General features: G+C 42.3%; 1 protein-coding gene across 2 annotated transcripts in view; it reads right to left on the reverse strand.

Moving 5' to 3' along the window:
- Positions 1–20,511, reverse strand: part of ACTN2 (actinin alpha 2) — a 74,195-nt gene extending 53,684 nt beyond the window's left edge. Inside the window, exon 1 of one of the 2 annotated variants that reach the window (XM_082407609.1) lies at positions 20,172–20,506. In XM_082407609.1, the coding sequence (XP_082263735.1) occupies positions 20,172–20,297 (126 nt within the window). In that variant the 5' untranslated portion in view covers positions 20,298–20,506. Of the gene's footprint in view, positions 1–20,171 lie in introns of both variants that reach the window. The other variant, XM_082407610.1, reaches the window with a different exon arrangement.
- Between the last annotated feature and the right edge of the window lie 3,214 nt (positions 20,512–23,725).

Below are 23,725 nucleotides of genomic sequence, written 5' to 3' on the forward strand. Positions count from 1 at the left end.
TTATTTATTTTCATTTTGGATGATCTGTCCATTGGTGAAAGTGGGGTGTTAAAGTCCCCTACTCTGATTGTGTTACTGTCGATTTCCCCTTTTATGGCTGTTAGCATTTGCCTTATGTATTCAGGTGCTCCTATATTGGGTGCATAAATATTTACAATTGTTATATCTTCTTCTTGGATTGATCCCTTCATCATTATGTAGTGTCCTTCTTCGTCTCTTGTAATAGTCTTTACTTTAAAGTCTATTTGGTCTGATATGAGAATTGCCACTCCAGCTTTCTTTTGATTTCCATTTGCATGGAATATCTTTTTCCAATCCCCTCACTTTCAGTCTGTATGTGTCCCTAGGTCTGAAGTGGGTCTCCTGTAGACAGCATATATATGGGTCTTGTTTTTGTATCCATTCAGCCAATCTGTGTCTTTTGGTTGGAGCATTTAATCCATTTACATTTAAGGTAATTATCGATATGTATGTCCCGATTACCATTTTGTTAATTGTTTTGGGTTTGTTATTGTAGGTCTTTTCCTTCTCTTGTTTGTCCTGCCTAGAGAAGTTCCTTTAGCATTTGTTGTAAAGCTGGTATGGTGGTGCTGAATTCTCTTAGCTTCTGCTTGTCTGTAAAGGTTTTAATTTCTCCGTCGAATCTGAATGAGATCCTTGCTGAGTAGAGTAATCTTGGTTGTAGGTTTTTCCCTTTCATCACTTTAAATATGTCCTGCCACACCATTCTGGCTTGCAGAGTTTCTGCTGAAAGATCAGCTGTTAACTTTATGGAGATTGCCTTGTATGTTATTTGTTGCTTTTCCCTTGCTGCTTTTAGTATTTTTTCTTTGTATTTAATTTTTGATAGTGTGACTAATATGTGTCTTGGCATGTTTCTCCTTGGATTTATCCTGTATTTTTCATTTTATTGAAGTACAGTTGATTTACAATGTTGTGTTAATTTCTGCTGTACAGCAAAGTGACTCAGTTATACATATATGCTTTTTCATATTCTTTCCCATTATGGTTTATTATAGGATATTAAATATAGTTCCCTGTTCTATACAGTAGGACCTTGTTGTTTATCCATCCTATATATAATAGTTTGCCTCTGCTAATCATGTGGCTTATTTCTTCCCCTAAACAATGCACCATGAACCTAATTCGATGAGTTGGCTGAGAAGTGTGATGAAATGTAAAGGACTGGAAAATATTTTGCAAATATAAATGCTACAGGAACACACACAAAAAAACCAGCAGTCAGTGATGGCAATTCAAAGAAACTTGAGGTGCTTACAATGGAAATGGAAGTAAGTCATCGCATAGAAAAATAAAGACAGCCCATGGTCACAATTTATGTCTACTTGAACAGAGGAGAAATTCCACCTCTGATAACTGAACATAAACATGCTGTCAGTCAGCACATTTCATAGACTACTGCTGTACACAGAGAAGGATGCAAGAAGCTCTGTGATCCAAGAACCCAGAACCATGCCAGGTCTCCATCTTTGCTGGTTTATCACAAGTACTCACCCCACCATTCAAAGAACCAGAGACACCCACTGGCATATCTTAACTTCCTGAAGGTACAAGGTGCTCAGAACACTAGTTTTTGTTCATAGAGGGTAAAAATATTTTGCCCATGAACTTTAAAATTAACTCGTATAAAAACACAAATTCCAGGCTTCCTTGGTGGCGCAGTGGTTGAGAATCTGCCTGCCAATGCAGGGGACACGGGCTCAAGCCCTGGTCTGGGAAGATCCCACATGCCGTGGAGCAACTAGGCCCGTGCACCACAACAATTGAACCTGCGCTCTAGAGCCTGTGAGCCAAAACTACTCAGCCTGCATGCCACAACTAGTGAAGCCCGTGCACCTAGAGCCCGTGCTCCACAACAAGAGAAGCCACCACAAGAGGAAGCCCGTGCACTGCAACGAAGACCCAACTCAGCCAAAAAATTTTTAAAAATAAAATAAATAAAATTTTTTTAAAAAGACAAATTCCATTGCATTCCATTGCAAATGGAAGGCCCACAACTGGTTCCCCAGGCTTTTATATGCCCGCAGGTATACATATTATGAATCAAAGAACCACAAAGTGAACACAGTAGCCCCTAGTCTTCTCTTATTCACCTTTGTATCAACACCCAGCAGGGACACCTGTATTCACGCACACAGAGCTAGCACTCATTCAAATTTTTAATACTTCAAGCTTAAACTGTGACAATTTCAGTCATGAATGAACTGGAGCCTCAACAGTAACAATGCACTGCTTTTAACTTGAGTAACAGGAATACTCATAAATACAAATTTGATTACTCAAAGACAAAGTAAGAGAAAAAAACAGAGGCAACCTTTTCCCACTGATTCATCCCCAACAAATACTGCCTTCAAGCAGGATTCAGGATCTCTTTCTAGGCAATGTGAGAATATCTAACAATTTCTAATTAAGGAATATCAAAGCCTACAAACAACTCAAGTAGGGCTGTCACCATCAGAATTCTTTAAGGACTTGGTAGGGAAGCAGGAATAATCCTCTCAGAAATACCTGGTGGGTGACACCACCACCTGGAACATTCTAATAATGTCTGTGAAAGTGCCACACAGAGAAGCTGGGATTTTTGTTTTGTGTTCTAGACAGTGCCCGGGACCTAGTGGCAGTCTGTAACTATTTGCTGAATAACATCTTATTTGACCTTCTGCAATAGATCAAAGAAGATGGCAATCAGATTTTTTAAACTGAAAAAATAAAAAACACCGCAGAGCTAAAAATCTCTATCTGCTCAAGTTCCAGCCTTTTGAAAAGTATTATTATCATGTCAAACTTAACTAGAGAATCCTTAAACATTAAAAAAGAGGAGTCTGTAATCTTGCTCCCCAAAAAACACCTCATAAAAAGTAAAAGGCAACCTTACTGCTGAGGGGACCTAAAAATAGAATCAGGCTAATGGATGACTGAAGTGGGGAGGTTAAAGATGGCTCTCCCAGCCTCTGAAAAGACAGTCCTAACCAGGTCTGGTTTTCATCATGAATTTTAGGCTTCAATCACCAGGCTCATAAGACTGACTTCCATTTAGTCCCTGGATGTTCAGAATAGATAAAGAAATATGCTAAAAAGCCTTGAGGCTGCCTAACGGGACAAAAATGCTTTTCACTTTTTTTAACAAAGCCAAGTCTAGCCAGGACTAATTCCGGTTTAAGGAATGACCTGTCTGGGACTTCCCTGATGGAGCAGTGCATAAGACTCCGCACTCCCAATGCAGAGGGCCTGGGTTCAATCCCTGGTCAAGGAACTAGATCCCACATGCCGCAACTAAGAGTTCGCATGCCGCAACTAAAGATCCCACATGCCACAACTAAGGATCCCATGTGCCGCAACTAAGGAGCCCACCTGCCGCAACTAAGACCCAGCCTCAACCAAATTAAAATAAATAAGTAAATAAATAAAAAAGGAATGACCTGCCTAATATGTGGAGTCTCTTCTGTAACTTCCAGAAAGGATGCGATTGAAAGTTATGGAATTTGGAAAGAGGAAATAGCTAAATAAGGTACTTTACGTTGGGAAGCATCTGAGCTCCAACGGGAAAGTTGTGCATTGTCTACGGCATCACTTCTACGCTCTTCTACAACTCATCTATCTAAGCCAAAAATGATCAAGAGCAATGCAAAGTCATTCTTGTCTACAGACAAGGAATGCATTCTGTCCAGTTCAGGGACAACCCTCCTTCCACCCACAGAAAAGTATCTGCCACCATTTGGACATTAATTTCAATATTACCAATCTATAAATGTGACTGTTCTTCAGACTCTCTTTTGAACTGGCTGGAACACCTCTCCAGTTTTCTCATTAGTAAGTTAAATAACATCTTTAACGTGTTTATTTTTCTTCTTGTATGAGAGTCGTGGTTTTACCTTTATTTAAGAAGTATCTTTTAATAGTTTTAGTCTTCTAAAAAGAGGCCAACATTCACATGTGCTAAAATATTCACTATTCTGGTCTAAATTTTACTGATTTTGATGAAGACAAATAGTAATTAATGCACAAGAATGATACACATAGAAAACAAATTTATGGTTACCAAAGGGGAAAGGCGGTGGGGAAGGGATAAATTAGGAGTTTGGGATTAGCAGATACAAACTAATATATATAAAATAGATAAACGACAAGGTCCTACTACATAGCACAGGGAACTATATTCAATATCTTGTAATAAACTATAATGGAAGTATATAGTTATAAGTTATATATGTATAACTGAATCACTTTGCTGTACACCAGAAATTAACACAACATTGTAAATCAACTATACTTCAATAAAAAATAAAAATAAAAAAGGACATGAGCAAAAATTTTACAAAAAGAATGATACACCAAGATAACTGAAGTCTATCACTTGCTGATGTTAATAACAGTATGCTTCTCTTGTCCTGTGAAAATGACAACTGTCTGAAGTCTCAGCTTACTGCATTCCTTTTTCATTTAAAACCCAATGTGCGTCCCCATGTTCCCTCTTATACAGATCACCAGAAATAATATTGGATTTGGGTTGAATTATTTAGCACTTTTCTGTTTCACAAAAAATCTTACATTTCTCTAGAAGCTAAAGTACCTCCATCTGTTAATTTCCTCCCAGCTCATGAAATTTCCTACAAACATTTTATTACCACTTACAGGAGTCCTTATTACTCATTCTCTTAATTCTTATTTTTCAGCTGCAATTACTCATCTCTGCATCTCTGTAGTCCTCAAGGTAGAGGGAAGCAACCTAGCAAGGACATCAAACACTTCTGTGAGCCACTGACTCCCAATACTAGTTTGCAATCCAAACTACCTCTCCTTTAATTCCAAGGGATGTTTTGCAATGCTTGAAACAAAATCTTAATTAAAAAAAAAAAAGTTACAGCCTTCTGTCTTCTAAAGGACAGTTAAATGATCTTGATGAAACTCCCCATTTTAACTGTTAAATGGGAAAAAAAAAAAGTTAAGGTAAGAAATATGCAGCTACTTCCCAAACAATTGGAGGCATACGCTAACCAAATCAAATCTCTACAGAATCAAAGTTTTGGTCATTTTTGCTCTAAAGTATTAAAAACAAAAACAAAAAGTGGTAAGCTCAAAGAACCGCATGAAAGCTATTGGTGCCTGGTCATCTGAGCTTAAAGATTTCCTGAGGTCAAGAGCCTGACTTAGCCGCTGGCTGGGAGTTTTGTGGGGTCACACCTGCCTCCCCCAAGCTGGCACGACCTCCGTGGAGAATTCCTTTGACGACTTTCTGGTAAGCAAGCATTTAAGGCTCCCAACAGCCTTACATATGATTGATCCTGAGTTACGCTTCCCAAAATAACTTGCTCCCTTGGAGCCTGGCTAATTATGTGTAAGACGTGGCTCTGGGACAGGGCAGAACCAACTGTTGCTCGGTTATAGGCAAGAGCAACATTAATTGTACTTTCACGATTCTCTTCTTGAGGATGAATTCAAGTTTAAAGAAAAGCACACTGATGTCCCCCTCCCCACCCCGGCCCATCCCAGCAACTGGGGAAGCAGCTTGTACTACCCAGACACCAAAATAAATATTCTTTAATTCAAGCTCACCATACTGTTACTATTTTCAGGGACCCAAACAAATGGCTGCCTGCACAGAGAAATTAAAGTGTTCATTTCGAAGGGAACAGCTCTCTATAACACGCCAGTCTCTGCGTTGGTAGTTTGGACAAGAGCACAGTTCTAAGTGAGGAACAGCCCCCAATCAGGTCCGTCTACAGGTTTGCTCTACATATGCGGCAAGCTCTGGAAAACAGAAGGGCTAAAAAACAGGGAAGCTGGTCATTTCCAAAGTTCCTGCCCACTCCGCCCTGGGGGAACCAGGCTGGGATTTCCTCCATCGAGAAGTTCTTCCCTAGGGCTCATGCTGACTAAAAAGTGTTCATAAAAAGAGATAATAAAGTCTTCGTATCCTGAGCCATTTCAGACAGTTATATATTATAGTATAAAACACAGAAAGATATGCTTTTCTAGTACAGCGTCAAGTCATCTAGCAGGCAATATGGCAAAATGTTAACACTAGTTTTCTCTACGGTATGACTTTTTAAAATTTCTTCTCCATATTTTCTGTAGTGAAGACATATGACTTGGGTGATTATTTGAAAATGTATCTTAAAAAGGTAGTTTGGGAAAGTCTATATAATTTGTTAGGCTAGATTCTTCTCCCTTCCCTGGTTATCTGTAATTATGTTAGCTAGCTTTCTTTCACTCAGCCTCCATCGTTTTACCTGAAAAAGAAAAACTACTTACGTTGGATACACTCCAGCAAGCCTACATTTCTGAAGTTAATCAGTCGGTGAGGTGCTACTTCAGGACTTTTTTTTAAGTTTAACACTAAAATCCCTATTTCAACATGAAGTTTGAAAATGCCCATGGAAAAGGTACACACTGTCCAAGTCCAAGGACCGCAGCAGAGAAATCCTTAGTATCCAGTTACCCAGACACCAGTGACAGCAATAGAACCCACTGTCACTCCCCAAGTATTTCTGACAGCATTCACCCTGCTTCCCGACCAAGACCTTAATGGACTCGAATGGTGACAGCCCCACCTGTGTCTCATGACAGAAGGGACAATTTTACATTAAACACGATTTTATCCCACAGTAAATATACGTATCACCACTTCACTTCCAGACTTTCAAGTGTCTAAAGATATATACAATTTTATTAGAAAAAGACTTAAGCTGTCATAAGAACAAACCTAGAGATCCAACCTTGGAAATTGGTCCAGATATTTCAATAAAGTCTAACCCTTAGTTTTTTAGATGTGCAAAATAAGCATCCTTAAAGCCTAGCACATATTAATAGCAAGCTATCTGAAGTATGAGTATATATACTATTTATAAAACCACACAGACGGCATACAAACTACCATAAGGACGACAACAATGTGGATTTCAGAGGGAAACCTGGCCCACAGTAGGCCTCCAGCGGGGTCCGTGGTCCCATACCCTCCAGACGCAGGGCTCACTCCCACCGCTGGCTGCAAGGCTTGGTCTTCTAAAGGATTCGTGAGTTAGAAGATTCAGAAATTACTAGACAGTGATATTTAAAACTGTCGAAGTTTTAGAACTCTCATTTCACCAATATTTGCGTTTTTTCAAGTTCAGAAATAGGCCAGTACTTTGAGAAAAGGCATTACTGTCCAATATACAAATTATTTGGGTCTCAATATTATGTTAACCTCCTCTGAGGTGGCCTTGTGTATCTCCTCTGAACAGTGACCACAGAATTCGAAGTCTAAACTGGACCACTTCTGAGAGTCAAAGGTGATACTATTTATAGTCACTCTGGGACAAAGCCACAGCTGGGACTGCCCTGGGCAAAGCTGGATGAGGGGTCACCCTGCCTCTGGAATCAGTCCACCCTCCTTCCTCATTTCCTTTCATGAAGAATAGAGAACCTGAGAGATGGGCAAGATGTTGTAACCCTTCAACTTACACAATGTTACATGTCAATTACATCTCAGTAAAGCTGGGAAACAAATAAAATAAAATAAATCTTCATAAGGAAGGAGGTGGCCTGGAACTGCTACATGCAGGCAGCCCCCATCCCTCCCAGGGCTCCCCTAGAAGTTCACATACCTAAGCAGGTGAGGGTGTGATCTGTACCTAAAGAAAAGCTGCGGAAGCAGTCTTAGCAAGACTGCCCCTAAAAATAACCTTTCCCCAAGAACACTCAACATGTGTGTTCTGCTCCTTCCTCCCACTGCACTCTGGGGTGGTGGAGGAAACAAAGATGCAGAGGTATCAAATTCAGCCTCTTCAGACACGGTGCCCACCTCCTGTCTCAAATTCAGGCTCCCCACTCAAAGAAGTAAAAGCAGTGGTCGCAGGAGCTAGACCAATAAACCTGAAGGAGGTTATGGGGTCAGTTTATCAGATCAGTCTGCAGCAGGAGAAGAGAAATACCCTATCAGTACTGACTTTACAAGGGGCCACAAACAGCGGTTAACCATCCCCGTTTACAGGATGTTAAAAGGCTTTGCCTCTGCCAACAGTGCTTTCTTAGCACAATCCTGTCCTCTTCTCCTACAGAGCCTGAAATTCACCATCAGGGTCCTTCCTGGAATTAGACAACAGCATTATTGTCTTAGAAAGGTCACCTTTAAAATATTGATGATCCCTGGAAAAGCAGGTCTTGGGAATCTTTGGTTTTTAGAAATAGCCAATTGTAACATTAACAGCATGAGAAATTACTAGGAGAGCTGGAGGTTAGGAGAGGTAACCCAGCAGAGCAGGGAGGAGGCCTGGACAGTCAAAAGGGGTAGCAGGAAGCGTGGGGTCTGGCGGGGAGGAGACTGGAGTTTCAAAACAGGGAAGGCAACTGTTGGCTTAATTGGCAGTTTTGATTCAAAATTTCGTTTAGAGAATAAAGCATCTATTGAACATAAAAACTTTTCTTTTCCTTTTAGGATTGGACATCCCTGGTAAATATTTCACAATGTATACATTTATCAAAACATGTGGCACACTTTAAATATATAAAATTTTTTATTTGTCAATGACATCTCAATAAAGCTGGGGTAAAAAAAGAACCAGGCATCCCCTATTCACGAAACTTTGGTTTTCCTTGGCCAGCGGGATTCAGAGGGATTCGCTATATGTTCTCTCTGCTTTCATGTATGTTTGAAATTTTCCATGATAAGAAGTTAAAGGGCTTCCCTGGTGGCGCAGTGGTTAAGAATCTGCCTGCCAGTGCAGGAGACAAGGGTTCGAGCCCTGGTCTGGGAAGATCCCACATGCCACGGAGCAACTAAGCCCGTGAGACACAACTACTGAGCCTGCGCGTCTGGAGCCTGTGCTCTGCAACGGGAGAGGCCGCGACAGTGAGAGGCCCGCGCACCGCGATGAAGAGTGGCCTCCACTCGCCGCAACTGGAGAAAGCCCTCACACAGAAACGAAGACCCAACACAGCCAAAAATAAATAAATAAATAAATAAACAAATTTATTTTAAAAAAAAAAAGTTAAAAATAAATAAAAGGCAGGATTTTTTTCAATGTAAAGCGAAGGGAGTCCTTGGCACTGCCATTGGCCAAATCTCTGTTGAGCCCCAATCTTGGAGAGCATCCCTTTCCACCAAGGCGTCACGTCTGCAGGAGGATGGCTCTAATCTATGCTCTTGCCTCTGGAAGTCTCCTTTTCTAGTTCCAAAAGGGAACTGACTCAAATACTAGGGCATCCTGAACTCCGGCTTCTTTTTGGAACTGTGTCAGACAGACCAGCAGGTAATTCCAGAGATGTGCCCTTAATGGCATGTCCTGTAAGCCTCCATTTGAGAGGTGTAGTTGGCTTTTCCTGTGGTCCCCTTCCTCCTCCTCTGGCACTTCTGTGGGTCAGAGTGATTGCTAGGCCCTCACTTGGGGTTACCTTGGAAGGACAGTATTTTCCATAACTCAAAATTTAGTCTTCTCATTCTCATCAGATGTTCCCCCTGGACCCATTTAGAAATTAAAAATTCAGACACACACACCCTTATGCATGGGCAGTAGGTTTTGGATAAGTGAAAACTTAGGAATACTGAATTCCAGGCTTTTGCTCTGGGTTGTTGGTTAAAACTCTGAGCAAAAAAGCAACAAAAACAGAAAAAATTTAGTGGTTAAAAAGCAACACCTTTGACTACTCACAATAGCCAAGAAACAACCTAGATGTCCATCAACAGAGGAATGGATAAAGAAGATGTGGTACATATATACAATGGAATACTACTCAGCCATTAAAAAGAATGAAATAATGCCATTTGCAGCAACACAGATGGGCCTAGAGATTATCATACTAAGTGAAATAAGTCAGAAAGAGAAAGACAAATACCATATTGTATCACTTGTATGTGGAATGTAAAACAAGACACAAATGAACTTATCTGTGAAACAGAAACAGACTCAGACATAGAGAACAGACCTGTGGCTGCCAAGGGGGGAAGGAGACGGATTGAGAGTTTGGGGTTAGCAGAAGCAAACTATTATAAATATAATGGATAAACCACAAGGTCCTACTGTATAGCATAGGGAACTATATTCAATATCCTGTGATAAATCATAATGGAAAAGAATATGGAAAAGAATATATATGTCTAACTGAATCACTTTGCTGTACAGCAGAAATTAACACATTATAAATCAACTAAAATTCAACAAAATAAATTTTAAAAAAATTAAAAAAATAAAAAATAAAAATAAAAAAATTTTAAAAATAAAAATAAAAATAAATAATAAAAATAAAAGCAGTGCCTCTGGAGTTAAGCAACCTGGATCCAAACTTCAGCTCTGCCACTTGCAGACCAAAATATGCAATAAAATAATTAGCATCTCCATGTGTTATAAAATTTCGATTGTGAGAGAGAATATCTTTGTAATTTAGACAAAATTCTGTGTGCATGTTCCAGCTACCACTTCCCCACCCTCAACCACACTTAGGTAAGTTACTTAGCCTTCCTGGTTGAAAAATGAGAATCACAATACTCATCTCCTAAGACTGTTGTGACGTTCGAATAAAATAATATGTATGGTCAAAACAGTGTCTAAAAATTCTCAATAAATAGCTGCTCTGCCCTATATACTGAATAGTTTGGGATACTGGGAACAATATGCCAAATCCCTTCCCATTCTTTTTTTAATCCACTGGAAAAAATCCATATATTAAAATATCACTTTTACTGTCTTACTGGAATATTTTTGTTCTGCTGTTATACCGAAAAAATGAAAATAAACATCATTTTGTCCCAAAATTTAATAGGAAAGGTATGCAATGAAATATTCAGACACTTCCTATTTCATAAACTGCAGTAACAGAATAGAAATTGTACGGTTTACAAAATGTAAAACACATGGTTTGCATTTTTCCAATGAATATCCCCTCCTCACGTCCCAGACCAACCTGATCCTTACCCTTGCCGCCCCTCCAAAATAGATTTGTTTTTAAATAGAAAAATATTACCCTCTATAGGTAATCTCGAAACTGATTGTAATTCTGTTATGTCTTTTACTATTTTCATGACTGATACACCCAAAATATCAATAATATTTTTTTAAACCTTAAAACAAAACCCCTAAATGAGGACCATCACTCATCCTATTTTCTTAATTTTATAAATGATAAAACAGAAAAGGGAAACCCTCCTTGTGGTTGAATGCTACACTTGGTATGTTAAGATGAAACCAATTCTTTTCAGTAATGAAACTACTTTCTTCAGTAATCCTTACAAATTTTCAATAAAGTCTTCCTCAGTAAAGCCCAGCCTTGGCCATTCCAGCTGCAGAAGGATTTTATGTCACAGACTTGAGCACACCACCATAAATAGTTTCTTACAGCTTTTCACTTCCTTTGCAAGCTTAACTTATCTCATGAGCTAAAAGATCTCCCATTTCACGGTGCCAAAGCCCTGGGTTTCTGTTCCAGCAACTAAACGGATTCAAATGTCAGATTCAGACGGACTGGTGAAGTTCCAGAGAAATACCAAGGTGAGATTTCTCCCGGAAGAAAATCAAAGACGTTTCGACAGTTCATCTAGTTTTAAGTCGTCCAATAAATGCATGTTTTCATCCAGAGAAGCGATGTTTCCACGTTCCGGTAATCACTGCTTCCTCTGGGAGCCCTCGACGTTAGCTCACCTCAGCGCCTGGCAGGTAGATCTTCCACTTTCCCCTCCTTACAGTTTCAACCATGGCCTCTGAGCAGATAACTCCCACACCTAAATCTCTAGGCTTGCCCTTCCTTCTCGCTATTTCCATGGGCTGTCAAGCCCTCAATCCAAACCTCACATTTTAAACTTCTACAAAACCTAACCATCCCTTATTTTCCCAAATGAATACCAAAGGCATTAGAGGTAAGACTAGAAACAAGCTGAACTCAGTTTTATGGCTTGGCTGTGGTGTGGTCTTGGTCAAGTACCTTGAATATAGTAGGACAATAGTGATAAAGTGGTTTTATTGGGTTGAGCCATAAGAAACTGCAATTTTTGGAGGTCAAAATGGTCAGTGTCAAAAATTTCCTACGGTTCAACCTAATGCATACAAAATATCTTAAAATCCTGATAAAAAACAATGAGATTAGATTACCTACCTTCGAAATAATTATTATCTTCCCATCCTGTTGGACTATAATGAAGGAACTTAAAGACTCCTCATGACTCTAAAAGATAGGATTTCTTTTTTTTTTTCTTTTTTTTGGCTGTGCTGCGTGGCACGCAGCACCTCAGTTCCTCGACCAGGGGTCCAACCCGTGTCTCCTGCAGCGGAAGCACGGAGCCCTAACCACTGGACCGCCAGGGCATTCCCGGGGGATTTCTTGAGTTGCCAATCTCAATTATAATTGTCTGTATAAGACTCAGTCATACCTTCAATATCAAATACTGTTCTCATTTCCCCTCAATCTCATATTCACCTACTTGCCCACTTGATCCTCACAATCACTAAAAAAATAAGAGTTTTTCCCGAGATAGCATGCCTTTTAATGAAAAGGTTGTAACGGAGGCTAATGAGAATCTATTTTCATTAGATAGTAATTTCTAGGAATGATGACTAACACATTTATCGCCTAGCAAAAACAAACAAACACATTTATCCCCTAGCAAAAACAAACACAGCAAGACAACTCAAAGCCATGCTAACTGTGTAGTCTTGGGTTCGGCTTATATCAATACCGCCCAGGCCAATTCTTTTCCAGGGTCCACACGCTCTGCAGAATCATCTGCATCTCTTCTCTCTTTTCCATTTCCACTACCGTGAAGCCTAGCATGTCTTCCAAAAGTTTTTGTCTTACCAGGTTTTACATGCAGAAGAACAAATTTAAATGTATACTTCTCTGAATCTAAATGAGTTTGGAATTTTCTCTATGATGTGGGTAAAGGTTTTCAATCTGGACAAAACAGTCATTTCAAATCCAATTTAGGCTACCAGAGCTTTGTTCATTAATATGGTGACACATTTTATTATCATTTAAATAAATCTACATGTATGATTTTATTTTATTCCCCAAATCTCTAAATTACAAATTATTATTATTTTTTTTAATTAAACAGCTTATCTTTGTAGGCTCAGTCTGAGAATAAGGGCTAAGTCGGAGAAGTCCATCATTTGGGGAACTTGAGAAAATGCTTTGAGAAAACATCTTTAAGGAGCATTAAACAAGTATGAGCCGGAGTTAATACATTTGTAGCTCAAGGAGTTGCAAAGATTGCAAAATAAAAATTTAATTGTACTAAATTCTTTTCAGAACTATGACTTACAATTGCTGCATTGCACAAATGCGAGTGCAGACTCTAAGCAGGACCACTGCAGGGCCAGGGGGCCACAGGACAGCGTCTGCTCATAGGGGAGACCAGGACAGCACCCAGGGACCCATGTTCTAGAGGAGGGGCCCAAGGAAGAAGAACTCCCAGGGCGGGTAGAGGAGGTAGTCTCGGGTATAAGCAAAGAGGAGAATCAAACACGTGGGCTCCAGGAGCCCTGGGGGGAGAGGCGGAGCAGACAGAGGCTGGCTCAGGCCTGGCTCCCAACACCCTCCTGAAGGCAATAAAGAACCACACAGGGGCTTTAAGCAGAAATACCATGACCAGGCTTGTGTTTTATACAGATCACTCCTGCAGCATCAGGCAGAAAAAAGCCTGAAGGCAAGCACGGTGTGTGGAAGGGCGACAAAGCAGGGGCCACCACCCCCATCCAGGCAGGAAGTGCAGAGGCCCTGAAGACCTTCAAGCACATGACGGGAGGAAGGGGCAGGGTCCAGAGGACTTTAGGAGGTGGGCTCACAGGAGTTGAGAGACAGGGAAGCCTCAAGGGTAACTCCCAGCTTCCCTGCACAGCGTCAGGGAGGAAGATGCTTCCAGGCACCGCGACAGGGGACCATGCAGGAGAGGCTCTGGAAATGCTCTCCACTCCCTTCCACCGGCCAGGGTGAACTGCGCGTCCCTCCTCTGTACTTCTCACTGCCCTTTCTGTCTCTTGAACTAAGCTGCAAGCTCCTTAAAGCCTGGGGTGGTGTCAACTCCATTGCCTAACCCGGGCCTCTAGCGGGACCGTAATAAACGTCTGCCAAAGGAATGAAAAGAATAAACAGCCGTGCCTGTGCTCCACTTCTATTCTGCCCTTCCGTACGGCTGCAGGAGAAAACATCTAGTTTCTGATCAAGAAAATCGTGGGGAGGGGTACGGGTGTGGTGTGGGCTCAGAGGCGAGTGTGCAAGTGCTCAGACTGACACGTGCTTGGGTAAAACATGTTCCTCAGCTTCTTTAGAAAAACCCATTTCTGGCACTCAAGAGTTTCCTTCCTTTGAACTAAGTCTAGCACGGTAGTTTGCAAGCGTTTTCCCCCTCGTCTTTGCGTTCTGTTCTTTCTGGAAGAACTAGTACCGTTCCCAGGGAAACAGCGGTACAATTCTGACTGTCCTCCAACGTATTCCGTACCAACTCCTCTGCTCACCACGGGAGTGCCTCCACCCACCCCAGAGCTGCGCCTTTTCTGTAGCCCAGCTGCAGCAACCGACTGCAGCGCTTTCTGACAGTTTTCTGAAGCTGCTGTTCTTCAGGCTTCCCAGCTGAGAGTTCTATTCCTCCTCCTACGCTCCCGGAAAATCGTATCTTGGGTTCAAGTTTCTTCCTTGGTGAATGTGGCTGAAGGGGTAGGGCAGACCCCAGGACACACTGCAGTGCCTAAGAGAAGACGCAGAACTCACAAAGAGTGATTTCTCCACCTTACGACTCCTGCACCTGTGGTTCTCCATAGCAAACCAAGGGCATCTTGAGAACAACAGCCCTTCTGGGGGCAGAGATTTCTTAGGGCTCATACAAGATTCTGCCTTTGCAAGCCTGCCCATCAGCAACTCTCTCTGGACATCAAAGGCTGCCTGAAACTCCAGCCCTGCAAGTAGGCAATGGCCACCTGGACACACAACTTGCCCCTCAGCACTCAGCCCCTGCACTGAATGATACATCCTGTAAATGGTTAGCTTTCCACCCAGACACCTCTCCTGACTAGATAAGCAGACACTCCTCATTAGTTTCTTTGTTACTTGTCAATATCACTATCTTGAGTTTTAAGCCCAGGAGCTCTAATGGTGAGATCACGTCTGCTTAACTGGATTTATACAACAGCCTGCCATGCAACAACATGGCAGTTATTTAACACTTTTTATAATCCCTCCTGATCACTCTCAGATTGATGGCTTCCTCACCACTGCTTCTAATCCTCACCGCTTTAAACGTATCGTCCCTGTAACGGGCTTCTACCTGGGTCCCCCACTTCAGGCCTTCACCCACTCCGATTTATTCTGCAAACAGTATTCTACTTCCTGGCTCTTCCTGGCTCAAATATTCCCAGAGCTCTGCACTGCTTGAAGAACGAAGTCCACGCTCACCCTGGCATCCTAGGTCCTCTGTAAACTGGCCCCGGATTACCTATGCAATTTTCTCTCTAAATCTGAATCTGCATCTTTAGCTTCAGTTAAGCCTAGACTGTTCACTCTATTTCTCTAGCCAGGAATGTTCTGTTTCTCTCTCCTCGCCACCCAGCTAGTATTTAGTTATTCCTCAAATTAAGGCCCACTCCAAGTTCTACTCCCTTGTAAAGCTGTTTCCCCATCATCCTCACCCACAATGGTTTTCCTTATTTGATCTCCTAAAATTTTTGCTCTTTATACAACAAGCACCTGGCACTTGTTATTAAACAATTTCTTGTTCTAAGTGTGGAAGCGTGTAAACCCTACCTTTAAAGGTACATGGGGGGGAGGAGGTAATAGGAAGTTACTGTTTAATAGACACAGAGTTTAACTTGGGGGTGATGGAAAAGTTCTGGAGATGGATGGTGGTGATGGTTGCACAACAACGTGAATGTATTAATGTCACTGAATTGTACACCTAAAACCGGTTAAAATGGTAAATTTTATGTTATGTACATTTTACCACAGTTTTTTTTGAAAAGTACATCCAAGTCACTAAGGAACAAATCACGTGCTTCTTCATCCTCACAAATTCAATCACAGTGCTAATGACTACGACACCACCTGCTGAAATTAATACGTATTGGCTGCACTAGGACAGTAATAATATTTGAACATTTACAGATCCCTCTACAGCATACAAAGCCCCTTCGACGTAAACTAGTTTGACCATTTGATTCTGAAAAACTCTGTGAGGCAAGAAAGACAGGAATCCCTTATCTTTATTTTCTAGATGAAGAGATGGAACTCGAAAGGCTTAGTGACTTGATTACGGCCAAACAGAGGGTAGGTACCAGGCAGAGCTGAGATTCATCTGGGTCTCATGAGTCTGAGACACTTCCCAGGCCCCTCGTTAATCGTTCACCTCGTTGGAACAATTCGTGCCTTTTTTTCCCCAGGAAAAATTCCCGCAAGAGAGTACTCCACTGTGCAGGGGAGAAGAGCCTTGACCTGCACCCTTAACCAGCAGTTGCTCCTTGAGACACGGAAAGGGGCAACTGGCAGGTTCTGGATCCTCTATTTAATCCAACCTGTGCGCAGCTGCTCCCACACAAGCGTCCTTCCCCCACCGCCTGACCCCACGTGGCAACGTTTCAGCCTGATGACAGGACACGCAGCAGGTGTGCTGAGGTGAACGGTGAGCTGGTCCATCTAAATTGTGACTATGCGGAAGAACTTGGATTTCTTTAGGAACGATGAAAACTAATCAGAATTCTGAATGTGGAATAAATGAACGACTCTCTTATGCTCTCCACAACTGGTGAAAAAGAGTATCTATCACCTAGCCCCGTACAGATTAAGGAGGTAAGGACCCTTTATGTATCGAAACACACAGTCATTTCCTTAAAAGGTCTGTTCTAGCCTCCCTGAGTGGTGAAGGACAGCGTCCTGTGCCCACGGAGATAGCACACATATTCAGCATTGCTGTTCTGACAAGTCACCTCCCGATTAGGCCGCAGTTGAATTAAAGGCTGAATGTGCTCTTTGCTTCCAGGAGAAGCTTACTTCTAAACACCAAAGCTCTAGAAGTTTCAGAAGTCCACTAAAGAGAGCTTCATTTATGTGACTATAAATATTCTTATACACCCCTGAAAGAGGAGAGCACTTTGAAACGCCTGTACATACTCATGCTAAATTCAACATCTTCTAAATTGCCTTCTTTTGGAAAAAGCACTGCATGTCCTCAAAAAACTGAAAACCAATCACTGCCACAAGATCCAGAAATTCCACTTCTAGGTATCTAACCAAAAAAACCCGAAGGCGGGGACATGAAGAGATATCTGTACACCCATGTTCACAGCAGCATTATTTACAATAACCAAAAGGTAGAAGCAATCCACGTGTGCATCCATCAATGAATGGGTAAACAAAATGTGGTCCATACAGTCAGTGAAATATTATTCGGCCTTAAAAAGGAAGGAAATTCTGACACATGACACGACGTGGATGAACCTTGAGGACATTATGCTAAGTGAAGTAAGCCAGATGCAAAAGGACAAACAGTGTATGATTCCACCCATATGAGGTCCCTATGGGTCAAATTCATGGAGACAGAAGGTAGAAGGGTGGTTGCCAGGGGCTGGGGGGTGGGGAGAATAGAAAGTTATTGTTTTATACAGAGTTTAATTTTGCAAGATGAAAAGACTCTTGGAGATTGATTGCACAACAATGTGAATGTACGTAGCACGCCTGAACTGGATGCTTTAAAATGGTTAAGATGGTAAATTTTATGTAAAAAAAAAAAGATCTCCCATCACACACACACACACACACACACACACACACACACACAGAGCACTACAGTTTTACTAAGTCCTTCTGTAGCACGGCATTCCATACCAGAGCAAGGTTTACCACAGCCCATGAGACTCTGTGAACTGGGGATATAATTAGGTCCCTCATCCATTATAACGCTACAGACGTCATCATGTGTTACCAGCATCTGTTGACAGATCTCATACCCGGCATATCATTGAAATGGCAAGTGTGGAAAAGGTAGCCCACAATAGAAACAATGGCATTTTATCCCTGTCCTGTTCCAGCAGTTTGGCTCATAGGACATAAATAGAGGCTACTGCTTTGGTTGCCCGGACCTCACAGTTCAGTATTACTTTACCGACTTGAGTGGGTTCTCTACCAAAAGTAGAAACAGGGGATCTTCTGGATCTGTTCAGGTCTGTGTCCTAATGTAATGTTTGGCTCTGTTTTGTTTGTCACTAAAGTCACAACACAGCACTCAACCTACCTGAGGAAAAAAAATGAATTCTCACTTTAAACTTTTTAGCATTATTTTATACAAGGACCAGGACATATGTCTGTTTTTTAATATATAATAATATATTCACACAGGAACCCCAAACTTTAAAAAAATCACAGCAATGAAATTATATCCAAAAATACTGTGAATAAATTAAAAATATAATTATACATCATATATTAAAAATAATTTTAAAATTATATGTATATGACAGAAGACATATATCAATGTGGTCTTTGGAAACTAAAATTAACTCTATCCTGTACTGTAATTTTAAAAAATCAACAGAAACCACTGCGATTAGACTATTACTTTCAAAAACGATGGGCAGACTACCCTTCCAATTCCTTAGCTATTTTGCTCTTCTTCATGAGGGAAAAAAAAAAAGCAATCTCTGCAACAAAGACTTAAGACTTTTTTAAAAATCCATGAAAACATGTAGTCATCAAAATTGTGGGAAAAATTTTTAAAAAGAAACACTCACTGTTAAAAATTAAAGCGACTATTTAACTTCTTTCTCATTGATGATGCAGCAATTAGCCCAGATGACAAACTAATAATAATGATAATAACAACACATTAATAATCCTCAAGCCAGGTGTTTAAAAAATTGTAGAAGGTTTGAAATTTTATTCTCCTTTATAGACTCAGCTTCTACTTATCACTCCAATTCTACTGTTTCCAAGAAGGCAGGGATGATGGAACTAAGGGGGAGAATGAAATGTAGCTAAATTAGAGCTTTAAAACAGTAATAGTAAGTGGTTTTAAAAGAGAGAATAGACAACAAAAGAAAAATCTTGATTTGAAAATATCATGGTTATTTTATAAATAACAACAAAAAACCCTAAAATGGTTATCTGATAATTATCCAAATATGGGACCTCTCTCCTTCAGCTAACACTGTTTGTTGGGAGTATGTGTTTCCTATAGTCAGACACATTCACCAGGCACTATCAGATAACCACCCACAGTGGCAGCTACACAGAGCATTCCCAGGCATACAGATGGTCAACAGAAGTTATCCACTTAATGGCAGGCCCTTATAAGGGAAACCCACTTTGCCCCAACCCGAGAAAAATAGGGGGGAAAAGCAGAGGGCACTTTGCTTTTGCCAGGACACTGTCATCATAAGGTTGGGTGAGCAGGTCTCGGTTGGCATCCCTGACCCGGCCAGGCTCTATGCCCAAACAGGAGGCGGGATTTAGCCTCCTGGTGAGCAGTCCCTAGAATTCTAGCCAAGGGGATCAAGAAGAAACCTTGAGATAGTGGAATGTTCCATTGGGCCCCCAGAGAGCGCCAACCAAGATGGGAAGGGAACTTTTAAAGCTGGCTGACTCCCTCGTCCCTGTGCGCTTACCTCAATGAACCGAAAATAGAGTGTGAAATAACTATTAATTTATCGGTGAACGTCTAGTGTTCATACAGCATCTCTCTCCAGGGAACCCCAAAACATGTAATAAATGATTTTCAATTACTCTCTGGGGCAGCCCTGTGAAAATCGGAATGAAGCCTATGTTCTTTTGACCTCTTTTATTTGGGGAGAGACGGGTTAGGGGGAAATGGGACACAACGGGACCAGAAGACACAACTCTGTGGCCAAGGTCACAGACTCAGGGGGTCAGGAGCAGACCTGAGACTTTCACATTCTGGTCTAAGGCAGGTTAAAACAGAAACGGCTGCACTGTTCTTCCCCTAACATTCTTCGTTTTGTGACTCTTATGTGACACACGCGCGCACCCACGCACACTCGCGCGCGCGCACTCACGACGCCCAGTTCCGTGCCTGTCCCTGGACTTTTCCCGGGCTACGAGGACATGGGACAACGCGACCCTCCATCAAGCTCCCTCCCGCTAGGCCACACCATCGGCGGCGCCCCCGGGCGGTCGCCCCCCGGGGAAGGCGACACACAGACACGCGGGTCCAGCCCGCAGACGGCGGGCACGCGGCCCTGGCTGACCTTCCTCTGCTGCTTCTCCCAGGCCGGGTCGAGGAGCAGGTCGCGGTCCCACTCCTCCTCCTGGATCATGTACTCGTCATCTTCGTAGACGTAGTTGTACTGCACGCCGGGCTCGATCTGGTTCATGGCGCTCGGGTGGCCGGGGCTGCGGTGGGGCGCGCGGGGCTCGGGCGGTCGGACGGGCGGGCGGAGACGCGGCGGGGCCGGCGAGGCGCGCGGGGCTCGGCGGAGGTGCGGACGGCGGACGGGCTGGCGGGCGCGGGGTGACCTTCGCGCGGTCCTCTCGGGGCGGCACACCTGGGCGCTGGGTCGCGGGCGAAACACCAGCTCGGGCGGCGGAGCAGCGGCCGCGCAGCTTAATACTCGCGCCGCCCGTCACGTAGCCGCCCGGCCGCGCCCCCACCGCCCCGCCCCGCCCCGCCCCGGCCTCCCCCCGCCCCCGCCCCTCCGAGCACTTGCTGGCGGGCAGCGGGGCTAGGCGGCTCGGGTCCGCGTTCCCGGTGCTGCCCCAAACTTCCGGCGCTGCGAGCTGAGGCCGCCGGCACCAGCCCACGCCTCCCACCCACCCTCTGGCTCGCTGCGCGGCTGGACTTGCGGGCGCCCAGGTGGGTTACCCGGGTGGGTGGATGTTCGCGGATCAGAGGAGGGACACACACGGCCTGGGCTCCTGACCACCCCCAGCACATCCAAGTTGTCCCGTATTCACGTTTTCCATATATTCCCACGTATTCATAGATAGCACACACATACACCCCTAAAAAGTAAAGTTTAGAAGCTACGGCACCCCCTTTCTTCCTCCTCTCCTCCCTGCCCTCACCTGCGGAAACCGAGGCAAGGGAGTTGGCCCAGCCACGTTAAAAAGTCAGGAACCAAACCAAAGGCAGGAAGTGTCTGCTCTCACCTGCCAGTCTTAAAACAACTGACAATTGAGGACAAGCAGCCAGCTTCATGTTACATTTCCATCTCCCCCTGATGTGCTGCACTTAAGCCTTTTCCTCCCTACCATCCTGGCTGGCTGTTTCCTGTCCCTTATGCCGCTGTAGGAACCAAGATGAGGTCCCTTGAAGAGGAGGTTGACATTTTTTCATCACATATGTGTTAGACACTGGGAATCCAGAGGCCAGCTGACAGGCAGGGCACTTGCCTCATGCAACTTATGTCCAAATTGAATAAAAGTTGCCCACCGGTGCTACACAACTGTGGTTCAGGGCTACTAATTTGTTGACAAGCCAACAAATTGGCTTCAATTTGTTTGAAGCCAGGTTTCAAGCCAAAAGTATGCCTGGATTCATTGTTCCTTAGAATTTTTACATCACTTAGTTTTATTTTTTTGAGCTTTCTGCAAAAAAAAACTTTGACAAATTAGCAAATACATCATGCTAACATTTTTTTAAAACATGCCCATTAGAATATGAACTCCATGAGGCCAGGGCTCTTGTCCTGTTCACAGCTGTAATCCCCAAAAACCACTAGGTGCTCAAGTATTTGTTGACAAGATAAGTATCCTTAGAAACAGTGACTGAGCTAATTTGCTTGGATTTAAATTTAAAATTTAAAGTTTAAATTTTGGATTAAAATTATAATCTCGGAACAAGTTTATGAGTAAATTTAATTATTAGAAACTGGACCAGCAATTACAAAAACTGTTAATGTTATGCTTCAAAAATTGTGGGGACTTCAGGTTCCAGATGAAATGTATTAAAAGACACCAGATTTACAATCCTGCCTGAAACAACTAAAATCTGGAGGAAAATATATTAAGCAAAGCTTTTTAAGACATTGACCATCAGGCAATGAAAGATGATGATCCCTGAGAGGCAGGAAACAAATGACATGAGCACTCTGATTGCCCCAGGTTATTGCCTGGAGAAGGTTTCCAAGATGTACCAGAATAAGGGGAACCCAGGCATAGCTCAGTGGTCTCCCTCAACTGTGAGTTCAGAGAGACAAAGGCGGGTAGAGTTTGCAAGGCCAGTTGCAGAAGAGGAGAGAGCTGCAAAGAGAGAGAGAACTCTGGAGATTTGCAGAGGGTCTCCCTTGAGTCTTATCAGTGAATGTGTGGGAGAAAAACACCTGAGGCCAAGGAAGGAAGCACCCAAAAAGATTAGAAGGAACGATTCTTAGAATTTCCAAAGGGCTGGAAATAGTTCCTGTTTCCATTGACCAGAGTGGAAAACCTCATAATTCACAGAGCATTAGATAGAGTGTTCAGAAGTGGGGGAGTGGGGAAAGGGGCATTAGGCTTAAACTAAATGATGTACTGGTGCTACCTGAAAAAGCGCAAAAGCAAGACCTGAAAGAGTCAAACTGTTTCCAAGTCACATAACTGTGTCCCCTTGTTGGGGGGTAATCCACCATGGGTCCTGATGATGCCTGCACATTCTTGCAGGTATGCCAAAATTGCAGAACCCTGGCCGCTTTATCCAGGCAATTTCACCGGGTTGTATTTGCAGTGAGCAATCTTGACAGATGAGGTAATGTTCACCCCTTTGAACAAAGAACAGTCTTGCTTCTGCTTGCTATGAAAGTCATGAGTCCCCAAGCTCAGTCTTCCTCTCCTATAATGAAACCCACAGTGTGTGCAGGCTTCCATTATGGATCCTTTGAATCACCCCACTGGGACTTAGGAATTATGGAAAACCAGCATGAGCAGCAAGATAGACCATATTCAGGGCCATAAAACAACTCTCAATAAATTTAAAAGTATATAAATCTTACAAAGTATGGTCTCAGACCACAATAGGATTAAATTAGAAAGCAGAAACAAAGAGACCTCTAGAAGATCCCCAGATATTTGGAAATTCAATAACACATTTCTAGGTAATCCAAGTATGAAAGGAAAAATCAAAAGGGATATTAGAAAGTATTTTTTAACTGAATGAAAATGAAAACACTATATATCAGAAGTTGTGGGGTGCCATTAAAGCAGTGCTTAGGGGGAAATTTATAGCACTAAATGCCTATATTAAAAAAGAAGAAGGATCTTACGTTAGTAACCTCAACTTCCACCTTAAAAACTAGAAAAAAGAGCAGAGTAAACCCAAAGTAGGCAAAAGAAAGGAAATAATAAAGATCAATATAGAAATCAATAAAATAAATAAAACAGAAACCCAGTAAACTTAAAGCTGGTCCTCTGAGAAGATCAATAAAATTGATCCACTTCAGGCCACACTGTTGATCAGGAAAAAAAAAGGGAAAAAACACAAATTATCTGTATCAGGAATGAAAGAGGTCTCATTATTACCAATTCTATATACACTAAAATATAATAACAACTATTACTAATACTATTAACAACTATATTCCAATAAAGTCAACAGTTTAGATGAAATGGACAAATTCCTTTAATGACACAAGCTACTAAACTCACTCAAGAAGAAGTAAAAAATTGGAATAGCCCTATATCTGTTAAAGAAACTCAATATGTAGTTTAAAACACCCCTCTCCCGCAGCACAGGCACACAAAAACTCTTAAGGCCCAGATGGCTTCTGTAGTGAATTCGATCAAACATTTTTTTTTAATTTTATTTATTTATTTATTTATTTATTTATTT

The sequence above is a fragment of the Balaenoptera borealis genome, assembly GCF_965194805.1.
Source record: "Balaenoptera borealis genome assembly, chromosome: 10".
In the NCBI taxonomy this organism is placed as follows: Eukaryota; Metazoa; Chordata; class Mammalia; order Artiodactyla; family Balaenopteridae; genus Balaenoptera; species Balaenoptera borealis.